General features: G+C 46.3%; 1 protein-coding gene across 1 annotated transcript in view; it reads right to left on the bottom strand.

Moving 5' to 3' along the window:
- The window catches only part of NOTCH3 (notch receptor 3), an 86,536-nt gene extending 68,822 nt beyond the window's left edge, over nucleotides 1-17,714 (bottom strand). Inside the window, exon 1 of the mRNA XM_073588789.1 lies at nucleotides 17,552-17,714. Within this exon, the coding sequence (XP_073444890.1) occupies nucleotides 17,552-17,630 (79 nt within the window). The 5' untranslated portion in view covers nucleotides 17,631-17,714. The remainder of the gene's footprint in view (nucleotides 1-17,551) is intronic.
- Between the last annotated feature and the right edge of the window lie 949 nt (nucleotides 17,715-18,663).

Genomic DNA, 18,663 nt, shown 5'->3' with positions numbered 1-18,663 from the left:
CATTTAGCCCATCCACACTCAGGTGACTTGTTCTCAACCCTATCGTGTATCTTAACTGCTCATTCGTAGAAGACCATCGTTGGCTGAACCTGCCCGACCATCCATTGTGCGTTATTTTTTTGGCCAATGCTTGTTGGGAAATTCGGGGGGGGGGGGGGGGGGGTTGAGAATGGATTGGACATGTTGACTTTCAACTTGCCTTTCTTCCCAAGGTGTGTCTTCATTGAGAATACATGCCCGCTTATCCAGATGGCATTAAAATTTTAGGATGTTAATTCGGCAATCAAGATCTAGAAAAGCTAGACAACCAATGAAGCCGTTGTTCCAACTTCAAATGTGGTGATCATCAAGAATTTCAAGACCTCTGCCGACAGGTTAATTCATAAGAGTTTACAGAACAAGTATATGAAGGTATCTATTAACAAAATTAAGCTAATTTGAAAATCTGAAGATTTAGAAGCTGGAATAATGTAATTGTCTTGGACCAATGGCAATTTGTTCCACTAGTCCTGAAAAAATTATCGCGTCTGAGAGAGTCACTGTTTTGTTAGGCGAAAGAAACCTACTGGTGACCACCTGGTGGGCTAAATATATCAGGCAGGTGCTCCTAGGGAAGCTTTATACTATGAGGAGCCCACTAAACAGCATAGTGACTGCCACGGAGTAGAGGGATATTGGGGTTAACTGTGGACAAACCTAAATTTTTAGATTTTAAAGTCAAGTTAGCCATTTTAAACTTGAGATATAGGTCCAAGAAGGAGTCAGTCAATTAAAAGGTTTATTCATGCATGTTATTGGTGTTTTCAAAAGGGCTAGCAGGAAGCAAGATTGAGTTGCCCTAGCTGAGACCAAGAAGCGCAGCCATGGAAACTAATGTTTAACGGAGCGCTCAATGAACAAAATGAAAACGTGGGGCGCCCATGCTCATCAGATGAGCTGGCACCGGGCAACAGTATGGATCCCAGCCAAGATGGTCGAATACATTACTTTTTATTCTTGCAAAAGAAAGGTTGGGGGGAAATTAGGGGAGATGTTGCACAAAGCAAACTATCCTCTGGCACATTCTGATCAATGACCGAGACAACAGCCCATAGGGCGCTTTTCTGGGAGCCCCACCATACGCCTACAGAAATTACTAGCAGGAACCTCGCAACCGATCCTCTCAGGAAATAAGCCAGCTGCTTCTTGGCATAAAAGATCTGCTTTAAGGAACATGTGCTCATAAAAAGGCGGCATATTTTACCCAGATAGGGAGGACCCTTGCTATCGCCAGTATATGTGACTTAAAAAAGCAAGGAAATGTCTTAGTATAGACATATGTCTCATCAACACGGGTCCAACTTCTGTAATCCCTGATGTTACTATGTCTTTCATCGGTTATGTTTAGCCTTCAGTGGGCGACCAAAGGGTTCAAGCAGAGCCAATGTGGCACAGAAGTTTCTAAATGTGGCTGCTAACCATATTTCCTAGCAATATGCCACCAATCCCTATCCTCTCTAAGTTTTCCTCAGGCTGCGGAGTCAGTAAGCCAAACCTCCGACTCATCAATTTCCATGACACCGACTCCACCAAAATGGGCTCCAACTTAGACTCCACAGCCCTGGTTTTCCTCTTCGAGTTATATCTCAGTCTGGGAATGATGGAATGATGAATGACACCAAATATAGCTTCCTTACAGCCTCTAAAAAGGTGTGGAAACCCAGTTTTCCTATGATCGCGAAAACCGAGTCTCACCATTCATAAAAAAAACAAAAAATGGGGTCTTTAAATTTGCTACTCAGGAATACCAAAAATATTGGCGACAGACTCCGCTAAAGAAAGTCAATTGCAATGTACTTAGGTCACCCAACTTTAATAGAAATTTAAAATACTTTGAGAATTCAGAACAAGACTTTTACAACAGGTAGAAGAAAAATTAGCAAGTAACAGGTCTTCTATTTTCTCTGACCTAAAAGTCGCTGTTCTCCCAAATCTGGAACGGTTTTTATTGTGTTCCTGCTCCTTCCTGTTCCCAAGATATGACCTTCTCTTCCTTGTATATAAATCTAGTATTTTTAGCCATTTGGGCGTAATCCTTAAGAAGACTGCCTCCGAGAAATGTGGAGGACCACGCCCACATGGATAAACAGACTATCTTTGTATACAGGGAAGAATGGGTCATATCTTAGGAAAGGAAAGGAGCAGGAACAAAATAAAAACAGCTCCAGAATCAGGGGAACAGCAACTTTTATGTCAAGTAGAAAATATAACAAGTCACAGGTCTTCTATTTTTTTCTACCTGATATAAAATTCGCTGTTCTCCTGATTCCAGTGCGGTTTTTAACTTTGTTCCTGATCCTTTCCGTTCCCAAGATATGGCCCTTTCTTCCCTGTGTATATATCTAGTCTGTTTGTCCATGTGGGCGTGGTTCTCGACTCTTCTTGAGGATTACACCCAAATGGCTAAAAATACTAGATTTATATACAAGAGAAGGCCATATCGTGGGAACAGAAAGGCGTAGGAACAAAAGAAAAACAATGCTTGAAACAGGAGAACACAGGCATTTACACCAGGTTAAAAAAAAGTATTACATATTTATAGTAAGTGACAGGTCCTGTTTAAGGAATTTAGATTTCTACAAAAGTTGGGTAACTACTAATATCATTACTATTGACTTTTTGTCACTCAACTTTCATAGGTTTATTTTAAGAATATTAAAAAAAAAGTTTAATATATATTTCATTTTTTTTAACCTGCTGTTCTCCTGAATGTGGCGCCCTTTTTCTTTTGTTCCTGCGCCTCTCCATACCTGAGTTATGGCCTTATCTTCCCTGTAAAAATAGTTTTTTTGGTTTTTTTTTTTTTTAGGCAACTGGGCTTGGTCCTTATTAAAATAGACCAAATTGGAGAACACGCCCAATTGGCTAAAAAAAAAAAAAAAATAATACTTACACACTGGGAAGAGGAGGCCATATCTTAGGAATGGAAAGGCACAGGAACAAAAGAAAAAAAACAGCACCAGACTCAGGAGAACAGTGGTATTTACACCATGTAAAAGGTTTACGGAAAGTGAGAGGTTAAAGGAGTTAAAAAAAAAAAAAATTATAATTACGAGGCTTCACAAAATTAAAGTTTGTTAGGTGGCAACTTGCCAATGGCGAAGCATCTATTAGATATTAAACCTCAGCAGTAACAGCTTTATTAGCGGAGGTAGTTCTGCTTTTTTTTTAATATACCTGTTATATACCCGTCAGTCAGAACCTGGCAAAACAAATGTATAAAAAGCCAAAATAAAATATTATTACCCCTTTATTATATTTACCAACCAAAAGGGGAAGTACCATTGCCCAACTGTTTTTTTTTCCCTCCGATACAAAGTGGCCATTTTTTTTTTTTAGAAATGCAACTCAGCTAAAAATCTCAATATTCTGGATTATAAGATGTTCTAGAACATAAAAAGAAAAGTTAAATCCAGGAAGATCATGAAGATGTAATTCAAATAGTCATGAGCGAGCGTGCTGGGATAAGGTGCTCTATGAGCATGCACGTGTGCTAATAGAGTATCTTCGACGTGCTCGAATACTATGTTCGAGTCCCCGCAGTTGCATGTATTGCCTCTTTGTTTGCAACTATCGAACAGCTGTGAGACATGCAACTGTGGGTGTGGCGCCCCTGAGGCTCAGTCGCCACAGAGGTACTGAACTTTCTCCTAAGTTGTGGTGCCCCACCACCCAGGTAAGTTGGAGGCTCCTGACCACGCTCCAACACTCGCACCCCACACAATAGAGTAGTTCAGCAAAACCACATTGCGACTCCTTGCTTAGAGCGAAGCAGAGCACCTTTGGTGGTTCCCTGCTTGGAACACTAAACGTGCTGGGAGGTGGGTGGAGTTGAGAATACATAAAAGAGCGGGATGGTTTAGGATTATAGGTCAGTCAGAGGGAGAGTAGGAGAGAGGAAGCCACTCGGAGAGGAGTGGGGATCCCTGGAAGAGGGATGGAGGAAGGAGTGCTGCAGCTGCCTCAGTGACCTGAGCCAGCTGGCACAGGAAAGGAAAGAAGGAGAAAGACATTGAACTGAAGCCTGAGCTTCCATAGGAGAGAAAGACAAGTACGGAACATAGGAGTAAAAGGGAACACAGAGGACGTGGGTTAGAGGAAGAACCCTGCCTAGAAGTTCTAAGCGCAAGGCCGGGGCCCGGTCCCCGAGGTTGTATAGACACTAATGGTTCTGCAACAGACACCGGTGGAGTAGTGGGCTGTAAATGCACTACTCCCATCTAAGACTTGAGGGCACAACAGCAACACGGATAGAGAGCCGGGACTTAGGAATAGAGAGTCCCCGAAGTGGGCTACAGCTGTCTGCTGTGCAAGTAGAGTTCTTGGGAACATCTGTCAGGATGCCAGTGTAACTCAGTACTAGGAGATCTTAACACTTAAAGGCGCTATAGAGGAGATGTTCAGAAAAGGCACATAAGTTGGCGGAGCGTGGAAGGGAGCATTCCATCTTGCCTGGAGGTTGACTGAGTCCCTGACCCGGTGGACTCGGCACAGAAGCGGGCACTACAGACTGAGTAAAGCTTTGGAACTACATGCCCTGGTGTCCTCCATTCCTTCCTGCGTCCGTCCGCCTGGCACAGCTGCATCCCCTGCGCCGGACACTACACCATCTAAGTGTCTCTTCACATATCCTGCCCTGGGACAACAGCCCTGCCTGTGGAGGGTTATAACATCATTGCTGCACTACACCATCTGTTCCAGAGGAACTGTCTGCAGCGTCGGCTTAACACCTTCCTTGCCGAACACCACAGATGGCGTCACAAACTATTCCATTAACTACATTCCACCATTCACATCTTCCTATTACTTGGGCGCCCAGGGCCACGGTCCGGGTCACCGGTGCTTTGACACATCCCCCTGACACTGGCCCGGTACCGAGTACCCCACAGCCCTGGGAGGGCGACCCATGGGGACTTGAACATGAACGAGCGTGCTCGAATATTATAACAACTCATGGGTCATCTATGTCCAGTCGTCTGTTTTCGGTCCTGTTGGATTTCACAACTTTTAGACTAAGACTGCATGTGTTATAAGTTTAAGTTGCCCATTATCCTCGGTAGGGGCACAGCCTACAGCATGGTGCCCATGTGGCCAACGAAAAGAACTTCAGTAGAACAACCAACAATGAACTTCAATAGTGAGGCACAACAACAAACTGAGAAGAATGCCAGGGTCCTACAGCAGCCCATTAGTATTCTGTGCCAGTCAACACGAAAGTAGGACAGCATCTGGCAGCTGCCTTTGTCTCTCCACCAGGCAGAAAATAATGTGCAAATTGGCTATAGATGGAAACAGTTTTTAGCTTCGATCAGACATACGTGTCAATATTTTTCACAGTTAGAATACCTAAGGAAACGGTTGAGCATACAGACCCAGACTTATCAATCACCAAAGATGGATCAATCATGGCTAAAAGGGTTCTCAACTCGGGACAACCCCCTTGTCCATGAGCTCCAGGACATCAGACAAAAAAGAACCATCACCAAAAAGGGTCTCCATCCAAGAGGACTTCACATCACGTAATAAGCTGCAATACCACATAAAACCTGGGGCCTGCGGTGGCACAGTTTTTGTCAGCAAGAAGCCATTGTTTTTCGAATAGTGAGACTCCTAATAAATAAAAAAAAAAAAAAATTTCGATAGTGCCAACATATTCCACAGCACTTTGCAATTAAGTGTGGGACATGTACAGACGATAAAAACAAATTTAGTTTAACACATTTCAACAGTTACAGGAAGAGTGAGAGCCCTGCTCGCTCGCTCGCAAGCTTACAACCTATAAATGCTATATCTATTCTAGAGCCCCACCACCCCTAAATCCACCACACCCTATCACCAGTACTGGTGGAGGACTTAAAGGGTTATTCCCAAAATCACAAGTTAAACCCTATGTGTAACTTGATAGGAGATAACTTTGCTGATCACAGGGGGGTCAGGCCACTTGGACACCCAGCGATCACGAGATTGGGGCCCTGGAACCTCGAGACTGTGGCTCAGCAGCTCTTGAATGAAGCGAAGAGTGCATGCATGATCTCTACTCATTGGACACCCAGCGATCAAGAGATCGGAGCTCTGGAACCTCGAGACTGTGGCACGGATGCCCTTGAATGAAGCGAAGGTGCGCATGCGTGACCCCTATTCATTGGACACCTAGCGATCTCGAGATCGAAGCTCTGGCACCTCGAGACTGTGGCTCAGCAGCTTTTGAACGAAGCGAAGGTGCACATGCGTGACCTCTACTCATTAGACACTCAGTGATCACGAGATCGGAGCTTTGGAACCTCTAAAATGTGGCTCGGATGCCCTTGAATGAAGCGAAGGTGCGCAAGCATAACCTATACACTCATTGTCTACGGGACTGCCAGAGAAAGCATAACGTTGTACACAGACATGTGGCAGCGCCAATTAATAGAAGGCTGAGCATGCGCTCCTCCACTCCATTTAAGAATGGCCAAGAGTAGTGATGAGCGAACGTGCCCGAATAAGGTGCTATCCAAGCAAGGCTGGGTGCTAGCTAATCGAGTGTCCTCGGCATGCTTGAATAATATGATTGAGTCCCCGCGGCTGTTTGACAAGCAGCCATGGGGACTCTAACATGCTCAGATAACACCTTATGCGAACACGTTTGCGCATCACTATTAGAGAGTTCTGTTCTTGGGGTATTTGGGGGTCTCAGTGGTCATCAAGTCATCCCCCCATCCTGTGGATAACTTGTGATTTTGGGACCAGCTGTATACAGTGGGGAAAAAAAGTATTTAGTCAGTCAGCAATAGTGCAAGTTCCACCACTTCAAAAGATGAGAGGCGTCTGTAATTTACATCATAGGTAGACCTCAACTATGGGAGACAAACTGAGAAAAAAAAAATCCAGAAAATCACATTGTCTGTTTTTTTTTCATTTTATTTGCATATTATGGTGGAAAATAAGTATTTGGTCAGAAACAAACAATCAAGATTTCTGGCTCTCACAGACCTGTAACTTCTTCTTTAAGAGTCTCCTCTTTCCTCCACTCATTACCTGTAGTAATGGCACCTGTTTAAACTTGTTATCAGTATAAAAAGACACCTGTGCACACCCTCAAACAGTCTGACTCCAAACTCCACTATGGTGAAGACCAAAGAGCTGTCAAAGGACACCAGAAACAAAATTGTAGCCCTGCACCAGGCTTGGAAGACTGAATCTGCAATAGCCAACCAGCTTGGAGTGAAGAAATCAACTGTGGGAGCAATAATTAGAAAATGGAAGACATACAAGACCACTGATAATCTCCCTCGATCTGGTGCTCCACGCAAACCCGTGGGGTCAGAATGATCACAAGAACGGTGAGCAAAAATCCCAGAACCACGCGGGGGGACCTAGTGAATGAACTGCAGAGAGCTGGGACCAATGTAACAAGGCCTACCATAAGTAACACACTACGCCACCATGGACTCAGATCCTGCAGTGCCAGACGTGTCCCACTGCTTAAGCCTGTACATGTCCGGGCCCGTCTGAAGTTTGCTAGAGAGCATTTGGATGATCCAGAGGAGTTTTGGGAGAATGTCCTATGGTCTGATGAAACCAAACTGGAACTGTTTGGTAGAAACACAACTTGTCGTGTTTGGAGGAAAAAGAATACTGAGTTGCATCCATCAAACACCATACCTACTGTAAGGCATGGTGGTGGAAACATCATGCTTTGGGGCTGTTTCTCTGCAACGGGGCCAGGACGACTGATCCGGGTACATGAAAGAATGAATGGGGCCATGTATCATGAGATTTTGAGTGCAAACCTCCTTCCATCAGCAAGGGCATTGAAGATGAAACGTGGCTGGGTCTTTCAACATGACAATGATCCAAAGCACACCGCCAGGGCAACGAAGGAGTGGCTTCGTAAGAAGCATTTCAAGGTCCTGGAGTGGCCTAGCCAGTCTCCAGATCTCAACCCTATAGAAAACCTTTGGAGGGAGTTGAAAGTCCGTGTTGCCAAGCGAAAAGCCAAAAACATCACTGCTCTAGAGGAGATCTGCATGGAGGAATGGGCCAACATACCAACAACAGTGTGTGGCAACCTTGTGAAGACTTACAGAAAACGTTTGACCTCTGTCATTGCCAACAAAGGATATATCACAAAGTATCGAGATGAAATTTTGTTTCTGACCAAATACTTATTTTCCACCATAAAATGCAAATAAAATGAAAAAAAAAAACAGACTGTGATTTTCTGGATTTTTTTTTCTCAGTTTGTCTCCCATAGTTGAGGTCTACCTATGATGTAAATTACAGACGCCTCTCATCTTTTGAAGTGGTGGAACTTGCACTATTGCTGACTGACTAAATACATTTTTCCCCACTGTAATGGGATTTCTGCATCTTCTATCTGTACTGCCCTACGAACTATGTGAGCACTACTCTCACTTTCGTGATTTATCCTGTAAAAAAACACAGCAGGTTCGACAGGTGGAGATTTAACAAGCTAGATTACTAATTTATGAGAATTGCAAAATATCTCAAGTTACTCTGACAAGATAAAAAAAATTACAAGTTGAAAAACAAAAAAAAAAAGCAGAACATTTTACAACATATATAAAATTCCCCACTGCTGAAGGAAAAAATTTTTGCCTTTTTTAACTCTGTTTCAAAACTTCTGCTATTTTTTTTTCTTTTACAAGCCTGCCCATAAAGATAAAGTAACGTCACAGCGTCTTCAGTTTAGTTCTCCTCCAGAAAACATAAGTAAATGTTACATCGGAATGTGGCAAAATGTAAAAGTTACATAAAATACAATTAAAAAACGCTTTTACTTTGCCTCCTGTACATTGTTTACAACTTATAGGAACTCATATGATACAGACAAACTATCCTGTTATGTCACCTGCCCGACAGCGGATTTCAGCTACACTGATGTCTGTTTTCGAGGGCAATCAGCAACATTCCAGAACTTGTAAGAAAGAACATAAGACACAAACTTAAATAGGTTGCCCTCTACTTAAGCCATCAATATCAGGGTCCGTTACCCCCAGCAGATCGGCTGTACGCAGCTCCGGACTGACGTAAGCCGCGTAAGGAGCCAGAACATTGGGAGCTCTGTTCACTGTGTAGTAGATATGGATGTGAGCTTAATACCAGCACATAAGCAGATTGCAAAAGATTATTCCACCCACACAAAGGGCCAACACACTGTGCATGCACCGATCCTCAGCACGTCGTCAATCAACCGACCAGACCACTTAAGACAGTCCAGAAACGCCAAGGATTGACCAGAACACTTAAGACCGTCTGGAGACGCCAAGCGGTCACTCAGGCCTTCATCAATCTACTTTTAAAAAGTTACCAGGCACTCCAATTGGGGAAAAGATAAAACTGTCAAAGGACCTTACAGGTGACAAATAGCGGTCGAAATGGGATAGAGGGGTAAAATTCTGCCAACAGACGCCCTTTACATGTATTTCAATGGTAAAACAGGTTTGGTTTGACCACAGGGACCGCCTTAATGTTATCGAGGGTCAGGGTACTGTGAGCCAGAGTTGACCAGCCATGTAACATTACTCTCCACAGCCCACATTCATGGAGTGCAAGAGTACGCTCTATATGGCTGGGTTCACAAAAGCATAAAATATATACACACGTCTCATTGAATAAAACTGGTCAGAGCATTAACCACTTTTTTTTTTTTTTTTTTTACCGTCAGTGCTCGGATAGAAAATACGCTTGTGAGAACCTACCCTGTTTAGAAATTACTAAGGGGGAGCTGTACACCTTATCTGGAGCTAGCTATTGCTAGGGCATTGTACACTCGGACAGTGGGTAGTGTACTAGTTAAGATTAGACATTCCATAAACAAGGTGCAGCTCTGGAGAAGAAGCTTTTGAAGCTATATTAAGATAAGGTCACAATCGGAATGTAGCATAGACACAGAAGCTCATCTGGACTTGAGGTCAGATGTAAGGGAAAGAATAAATAAAGTGAACTTAAAGGGGTTGTCCAGCCTGTGGGTACAAGTCTACAGTCACTCTAGACATGTGAATCCTCAAAGCGCGTGCAGTACAAGGATTCTCCGGCGTCGGGAGCTTGACTGCAAGTATGTAATTTGCATACATGCGGTCACGTGCCGACTAGACATGTGCAGCTTCACTCAATGCAAGTGCATTGTGCAAGGCTGGACAAGTCTAGTCTGAATGTGGCTGGAAGTATGTAAATCACATACTTGCGGAGGTATGACCGCCCGCTTCCGGGCAGTGAGCGAGCTGTGAGGATTCACAGAAGACTTGTACCATAAGGCCAGACAACCCCTACTGGACATTGCCCCATATAGAGTAAAAACACATACCTCTTGGACCAGTGCCACTCCAGTCTTCGTACACCACCTAAATTGGGTGTTGGTCAAAAACTCTCATACCAACGCTTCATAAACATGTACAGGCTCAGAGTGACGTCTCTTTTTGGGGGAAAATCTGGTGACTTCCCATACAAACTAGATGGCTAGCTGGGCCACTCAAAGTCATAGTTTTTCCAACATGTAGACACATTTCTAGTCTATGATCAATTTGCCCTAAAATAAGGCTAAGGCCAACACGGGTCAAAAGATTCTTAAGGCCCATTTACATTTAGCGATGCACCAGCGATCCCGACCACAATATGACCCGGTCAGGATCGCTGGTGCATCGCTAAATGGTCGCTAGTGAGCTGCCAAACAGGCAGATTTCACTACCGACGCAGCGATGCAGTAGCGGTCATTACTTGCCTTTCAGACACGGCGACCATGTCGTCCTCCGTCCGCGTCCACACGTCGCTCGTCGGCGCCAGCAGGAAGCGCCCGACGAGAAATGGAGTTGCACGATCTCACGCGATCAGCGACAGACAGCGGGGGAGCCGGTCAGAGGTAAGTATCACACATAGCGATATCGCTAGCAATATCGCTGCTGCGTCACAAAACTGTTGACGCTTTAGCGATATTGCTAGCGATATGGCTATGTGTAAAACCCCCTTTAAGCCTTACATCAATTGTCCATGAACAAAGTACAATTTAAATCAACAGATCTTTAAAAACAAGTTCTACAACTGGATGTGTTTAAAAAAAAAAAAAAAACACATTCCCATGGTGAGATAACGTTATAAATGTGCCCCTGCTGTGTACTGTGTAATAGCTGTGTCCAACCATGCATAGCTGCTCCAGTTCGTGGTCTGCACAGACCACAGCTCCTACCCAGTGGAGGACGCAAATGAGTATTCAGACAGTACAGCATGGGATCACAAAAGATTCTGTGAGGTAATACACTTCCATGCCCTTTGAAAAATGCATTTTACCTCACAGAAAAAAAAAAAAAAAAATCAACTGCGATCCCATGCCATCCTGTCTGTTCACTCTTTTGTGTCCTCAACATGGAGCAACGCTCCGAGGTTGGACACAGTCATTACACAGTATTATTTTTCTTCTTTTTTTTTGTAACACATCCAATTGTAGAACTTACCGTACTTATTTGCATTCCAACATCTATTAAAATGTACTTTGTTCTTGGGACAATCCTTTTAAAGCCCCCGTTACACACTGCGATATCGCTAGCAATATCGCTGTAAAGTCACCGATTTTGTGACGTTGCAGCAATATTGCTAGCGATATCGCTGCATGTGATACTTACCTCCGACCGGCTCCCCCGCTGGTTATTGCTGATCGCGCGAGAAGCTCCTGGACCGTTTCTCGTCGGCCACTTCCTGCTGCGCTTCCTGTGGCGCCGACGAGCGACGCGTGGAGCCGGGCGGGAGGACGCAGGATCGCCGCGTCTGACAGGTAAGTAGCGACCCCCGACCCCTGCGATGTCGCTGGTGAGATCTGCCTGTGTGGCAGCTCACTAGTGGCCACTTAGCGATGCACCAGCGATCCTGACCGCGTCATATCGCTAGTCGGGATCGCTGGTGCATCGCTAGGTGTAACGGTACCCTTAGTTCCCATTACCTCAAACAGGTCAATATGAACGGGTTTGGCCAACAGTCTAATGGGGGCTCCAGACTCTCCGTTAACATTGAGGCAGATAAGAATTCAGGATGTTGGATCCTTTTATTCTTTTAAGAGATAAGCCACCACCAGAGTGATGTCTGGCAGTGGTTCCCACACAGAACCCAGGAGCACTTGGGCAGAGAAAGCAAGCCCTCCTGTATATGGGAGAGTTGGGCAAGACAGCTGCTGGCCAAACAATCGTTCAGTTAATAGCTATGGCTGAGTGGCCAAAGTGTATGGGAGCCTTTACACACGACAAGGCTCTACATGGTGGTGGTGGGGGGAACCTACGGGTCCATGTTGTGTGTCAATACCGCCAAATACAGGACAACGATCTTACCTTCGCAAATATAAATGTTGGGTGTCCACTGTTAAACAAGACCTAACATTTCTCACCCAAAACTTTAGTAGATAAGTTTTCATAGCAGAAAAGCAAATATTGCCACAATTTTTGGACTTGGGAGGATTAGTATGGCGTTCACAAACAAGATCTCCAGCAATCGTCTCGTACCTAAAGTTAGAACAAATCTCAGTACAAGGAAAAGGGCAAACGATTCTCCTTGCTGATTGGCGTTTCCTGCTGTGGGTCAAGATAGGCTTTCTCCATACAAAGACCAGAAAATGGACAACTGCAACCATAATAAAAAAATTGACAATGAATAATTGTTTTAGCTAAGAAACTAGCCAGGAGTGGGTGATCGCTCCATCAAAGATCTTTGTATTGCCATGAAGAGCTTCACTTCTTGCCACATATTGGCCATTACTCGCCCGATGCAATGGAACACGCATGGTCAGATTGTACAACAGTGATGGCCAATACCAACTAAAATGTGTGTAACTTCTTCCAACATGATCATTCACCAGACAAAGGTTCAACTATGGGCGACGGCCGGTGTCACACTTGCAAGTGTGATGCGAGAAACTCGCACGAGTCTCTCGCACCTTTCGCTCCACATACATGTATTAAAAAAATAATAAAAAAAATAATAGTTGATCACTTGACACATCTCAGACTTTTTTCTTCCCTTTTTAAATTTCAGCAGAATGGAATCAGATGTTGAGAACTTTTTGCCAACTTTATACAATTCACAATCAGTTTAGTCAAGCGCGAGGGCGCCGGACCCACAGAGCGCCAGGGCGCCGGACCCACAGAGCGCCAGGGCGCCGGACCCACAGAGCGCCAGGGCGCCGGACCCACAGAGCGCCAGGGCGCCGGACCCACAGGGCGCCGGACCCACAGAGCGCCAGGGCGCCGGACCCACAGAGCGCCGGACCCACAGAGCGCGAGGGCGCCGGACCCACAGAGCACCAGGGCGCCGGACCCACAGAGCGCCGGACCCACAGAGCGCCAGGGCGCCGGACCCACAGAGCGCCAGGGCGCCGGACCCACAGAGAGCGAGGGCGCCTGCGGAGTCGGGAAGGACTTCCTACAGAGCAGTGGAACAGGGACTTAGCGCTAACCTGCTTTTATTTCCAGGATTATAAATGACCATTTCAGCCTTGTCTGCCTATGCAAACCATGAGTGATAAGCTTAATGTATGTGGTCATTTAAGTAAACGACAAATATAAGATAAGAAACTCTGGGAAAAGAAAAGCAGCAGCCACAGAGTCACAAGAAGTATCTGCTCCGTGATTTATCAGCACCCTAATAAGTTTATTAGGAAAATCACTAATGGCTGCACAAACAGGGGCAGGAATGCCAGGGGAGCAATAGGACCAGACCAAAGGCAAAAAATCATCAGAATCAGTGCTCTAATTGTTCCATCTCCCGTCACTCTAGACGTAAAAATAAATGAACGGTTACAGTTAAATCGCGAAGGAAATGAGCGAAAAGGATCATTTTTGGATAATACATGTGCAGAAAGTATCCCAATGGAAAGGCGAGGGCACGACTAACAAAACCAAGGGCGACCGGAAGCGGTGATGGTACCCATCAAGTCCAGAGCACAAAGAGGATGGAACTAAAGATGCAGGCCACAAAGACAAGAAAAAAACTTGAATTTAAAAAAGAATAAAAAAAGTATTTTACTATTGATGATCGGGTCCTAACCTTTCGTCAAAGACGATGGGGAATCAGGTCGATATGAGGTGGAGACATAAAGAAAAAAAAAAAAAAAAAAAAAAAGAGTAGGTGTGACTGCGACCAAGGCACACCGGCCAGTATTAATCGCTTCTCTAGACTGGGCCTTGACGAGTGATCATAATAGATAGCCAACAGTTTTCAAAAGGCTAATAAGACTAGGAATGATGGAGAAGTATCACACAATGGGTCCATAAAACAAAGATGGCCAAAAAAAAAATTACACCAAGACTGATGAAGCAGAGTTGGTGGATTCCACAAAATAGGCATACACATGAGAAAAAGGGGGCAGAGATGGAGAAGAAGAAAAAAGGAGGCAGAGATGGAGAAGAAGAAAAAAAAAGGGAGGCAGAGATGGAGAAGAAGAAGAAAAAAGGAGGCAGAGATGGAGAAGAAAAAAAAAAGGAGGCAGAGATGGAGAAGAAAAAAAAAAGGAGGCAGAGATGGAGAAGAAAAAAAAAAGGAGGCAGAGATGGAGAAGAAAAAAAAAAGGAGGCAGAGATGGAGAAGAAAAAAAAAAAAGGAGGAAGAGATGGAGAAAAAGAAAAAAAAGGGGGCAGAGATGGAGAAGAAGGGACGAGGAGTACAAGAATAAAGCCAAGTGGGCACGTCCAGACTAGAATGATGGAGGGCAGGCTGAGGGGGTCAGGGAAAGTGAGCTGCTCATTATTCTGGTACCCTCTTGGTCTTTTCTCAAAGAAGAGACACAGAATCAGAGGAGGAGAGAAAGGGAAAGTGTGAGACTAGACTACAGGAGGCAAGCAAGAGTGAGACAAGAGGGGGAGCCATGGGGGGTGCATACTGATGGATGCAGACAGTGCTGGTGGAAGGGGGGTAGTGAAGATAAGAGGGTTCCAGGAGGAGCGGGCAACTTTAAAAGGTCAAAGGGCACAAAGATGAGGTAGCCACAGGCAAAATAGTTAAAGTTAGCAACAGAGAGGAACCTGGTGGAATGGGGGGGGGGGGGAGAAGAGGGCAACAAGTAGACAGATTGAGGAGACACCTTGAGGGGCCGGTGACAATAAAAGGCGGACGTAGACGATGGAGGAGTGATCCGATCAGGTTCACAAAGAGGCCTCAGAGCCACCAACCAAAAACAAATGATCGTCGTCACCCAACGGTGGAAACTTCTTTAAAAATGTAGCTAAAAAGATCAGGAACCTGGAGTTTTGTTGCTGTACAAAATCTATAAGGATCATCGTCTAGAGAGGGAAAACAGTGACAAAGTTGGCACAAGAGACCAGGACGGCAGAGGATGGCAGCTGGGTAGCGGGGAAAGTGGGGGTGCGGTGATAAAAATGCCAAGGGAGGGGGAAACCCGAGAGCAAAAACTCTGCAAAGAAAATTGGGGTCAGAGAGGAGGCAGAGACTCAGAAGATAGACAGGCGGGCAGACAAGTATGGAGCAGCTGAGAGAGAACAAATAGGTGAGAGATGTGGCGGAGCGAGTGGGAGAAGAGAGCGGCAGGAGGTAGCAGACATTTGTGGGGGCAGTTTGGGAAGCGTCTGCCCCCCTCCCCCTTATCCCAATTGTTATCACACAAGAAAAGTCCCTTCTCTCCCTGACTAGCTGAGCCCTCCTCCCCCTCTCCTTCCCTCTGCCCTGAGGGAGAAAGAGAGGAGGGAGAGAGGACTAGAATGGGGGGGGGGGGATGGGTGGGAAAATTCAGAAAATGGGATTGAAGAGGGAAAGAAAAAAAAAAAGTTACTACCAACTGAGGAGCTGCCTCATGTACAGAGCACAAAGGATCACACACATCCAGCTGCATCCGAGCCCAGACTAAAGTCCAAAAGAAAAAAAAAAAAAAACAGGAATGGAATTATTATCCGCCTTCCCACTCCTCACCCAAAGGTATCAACACTTCCATTAGCGGATTGCAGCGATTTATCCTAAAAACCGTCCCATTGTCTCATTAGAGATTCACAACAATAGTCTTCAAAAAGGAGCAGAGATACAGCAGAGCCCCCGGGGCACAAGCAGAGCCCCCGGGGCACAAGCAGAGCCCCCGGGGCACAAGCAGAGCGCTGGGCACAAGCAGAGCGCTGGGCACAAGCAGAGCCCCAGAGACAAGCAGAGCCCCAGAGACAAGCAGAGCCCCCGGGGCACAAGCAGAGCCCCGGGGCACAAGCAGAGCCCCGGGGCACAAGCAGAGCCCCAGAGACAAGCAGAGCCCCAGAGACAAGCAGAGCCCCCGGGGCACAAGCAGAGCCCCCGGGGCACAAGCAGAGCCCCAGAGACAAGCAGAGCCCCAGAGACAAGCAGAGCCCCAGAGACAAGCAGAGCCCCGGGGCACAAGCAGAGCGCCGGGCACAAGCAGAGCCCCAGAGACAAGCAGAGCCCCGGGCACAAGCAGAGCCCCGGGCACAAGCAGAGCCCCGGGCACAAGCAGAGCCCCGGAGAAGGTTTTCTGATTTGACAAGGGACAAAAACAAAACTCACCACGAAATCTCAACCTGCTACAAACAATGGAGTTTCGGCTCGAATTCGCCCAGAACTCCTCTACACTATTCCATAAGGGGTAGACGTGGCTACAGATACAAAAAAAAAACAACACTACGGCCATGGGGTCATTCCCCGACCTCTGAGCGCACATCGTAATCGACCATTGCCCCAACAGACGCACCGAATAATACGACAGTCGCCTCCTACAAGCAGTTTGTCTATGGCCAGCACAACTTTTTTTGGGGGGGTACCAAATTCCAAAATCTGCTCCGCTACCGCATTATACAAGTCCAAAAGTCACGATATAAACGCGTTATAAACAAAAGCATATAAAATACTGCAATCATCTGCAACGTAGAACAGAAAGGGAACGAGCGGTCCTCCAAACTGGATCCAGAGTTATAAGCGCCAACACCAAAGGGTTAAAGTAGAATAGCCATAAAATAAATTATTATTAATATATCATAAACACAGGAGGGGCCACAATGATCCAACCTGCTGTCGCAGAACTAGAACTCCCAGGATGTCCTGACAGCTAAAAGCCCCCGGCGCGTGCTGGGAGTTGTAGTACCATCGGCTGGCAGTGATCCAGTGCGGCTATTTGGCACCTGTTCTAGGGGTAATGGCAGAGAGGATAATGGGGGCAGTGATGGGACGCAGGCATCGCACCCTGACACATGGGATATACATCCCGCTCCGTATATACAGCGCTTAATGACTTCCTGCCCGCGGCCGTCATCTGTGCGAGACCCTGGATGAGGGCATCCGTGCAGCAATGATGTATGCGCCCATTGTGCAGAGTCAGCACAGCGAAATGTTTTTGCTTTTTTTTTTTCTTTATTTGTGCCTAAAATTTTAATCAACGACAATCACGCAGAAAGTGGCAGAGCGACGCAGCGGAGACGTACTCGCAACATGATCACATGCGACAACAACACGGGGAGCAGCCGGACATACCAACACATGATGCTGCCGAATACGTGGCCCCTCCAGCAAACAACAGGTTAATACACACCTGCGCCATAGACACCTCCGCCTCGGCTCAGCAGCACCGCAAAGACCCACAAGAATCCATATATCCCCGGGCGCCCCATACTGCAATCCGCCCCCGGGGAGCCCTCCTGACCCGGAGCTCTTCTCCCGTCCGGTGACTGAGCCACACTAAACTGTGGGAGTGCTAGAATCTGCCGAGCGGAGACAGAACCACGCCCCCAACCAATCAGAGAGCGACGAGGGAAGACCTCTACCCAATCGCCTCGTAAAGAGAGACCGTTCAGACCACGCCTCCTTTGCGTTCCTAACTTGCGCTGGAGTGGGCGGAGCTTACAAATCACTGCCAGATTCGATTGTCCAATGAAAGCGTTTTAGATGCTGCTTCGGAATGCGGTCGATAATGGGGGGAGGGGATAGCGTCTCCTAGCAACGCGTGAGGAGGGAGCTGAGATTCCAGCGCAGCAGCACCACGTGGGGTGGCCGGTCTGTCTGCGCTGCGGCGCTGTTGTCCGCGGTTATCAGCTGTGCGCGGGCACCGGCCTCTCCCGCCATGGCTGATGCCAGCAGAAGCTTGATGATAGTGTAATGTGGCCGGAATATTGGGCTTAGGAGCCGGTTTAGGAGTGTAGTCTCTGCAAGTCAGCATCGCTAGGGTTAAATATTAATCTGCACCAGATTCCGGTGTAATATTGACCTGACCGGTTATGTCATCGCTCCGCAGGACGGATTTACCATTATTACCAGAGGTCAAGCTGCACTGGGGTGTGCAGTCTGCAGCAGAGGGTTTAAGCTTTCTACATGATGATGCTGCATCGCCCCATTTCTGGCTACATAGAACCTAATGGTGAACTTTAATTTTTTTTCTGTATCGGGGGGCGATTGGAGAAAGAGACAGAATTCTGCCATTATTCTTAATGATGGCACCGTTCAGGGGAGCGAGCCCCAAAGTGCGGCGTCCCCCCACCGCGGAAGAGAGGGTCTCTACAGATAGAACCACAGTAGGCCACTGTCGCCAACCCTAAAACAGGACGCAAAGACCAATGTTACCAAACGGACTTCTGTAAAAGACCAAAATATTACTGCTACACAATGTCCACTACACAGCGAGGGCGGAATATGGAACTATATAGTATA

The sequence above is a fragment of the Dendrobates tinctorius genome, unplaced genomic scaffold, assembly GCF_039654945.1.
Source record: "Dendrobates tinctorius isolate UK_male_01 unplaced genomic scaffold, ASM3965494v1 ptg000104l, whole genome shotgun sequence".
Lineage (NCBI taxonomy): Eukaryota > Metazoa > Chordata > Amphibia > Anura > Dendrobatidae > Dendrobates > Dendrobates tinctorius.
This window is presented reverse-complemented; position numbering and strand designations above follow the sequence as displayed.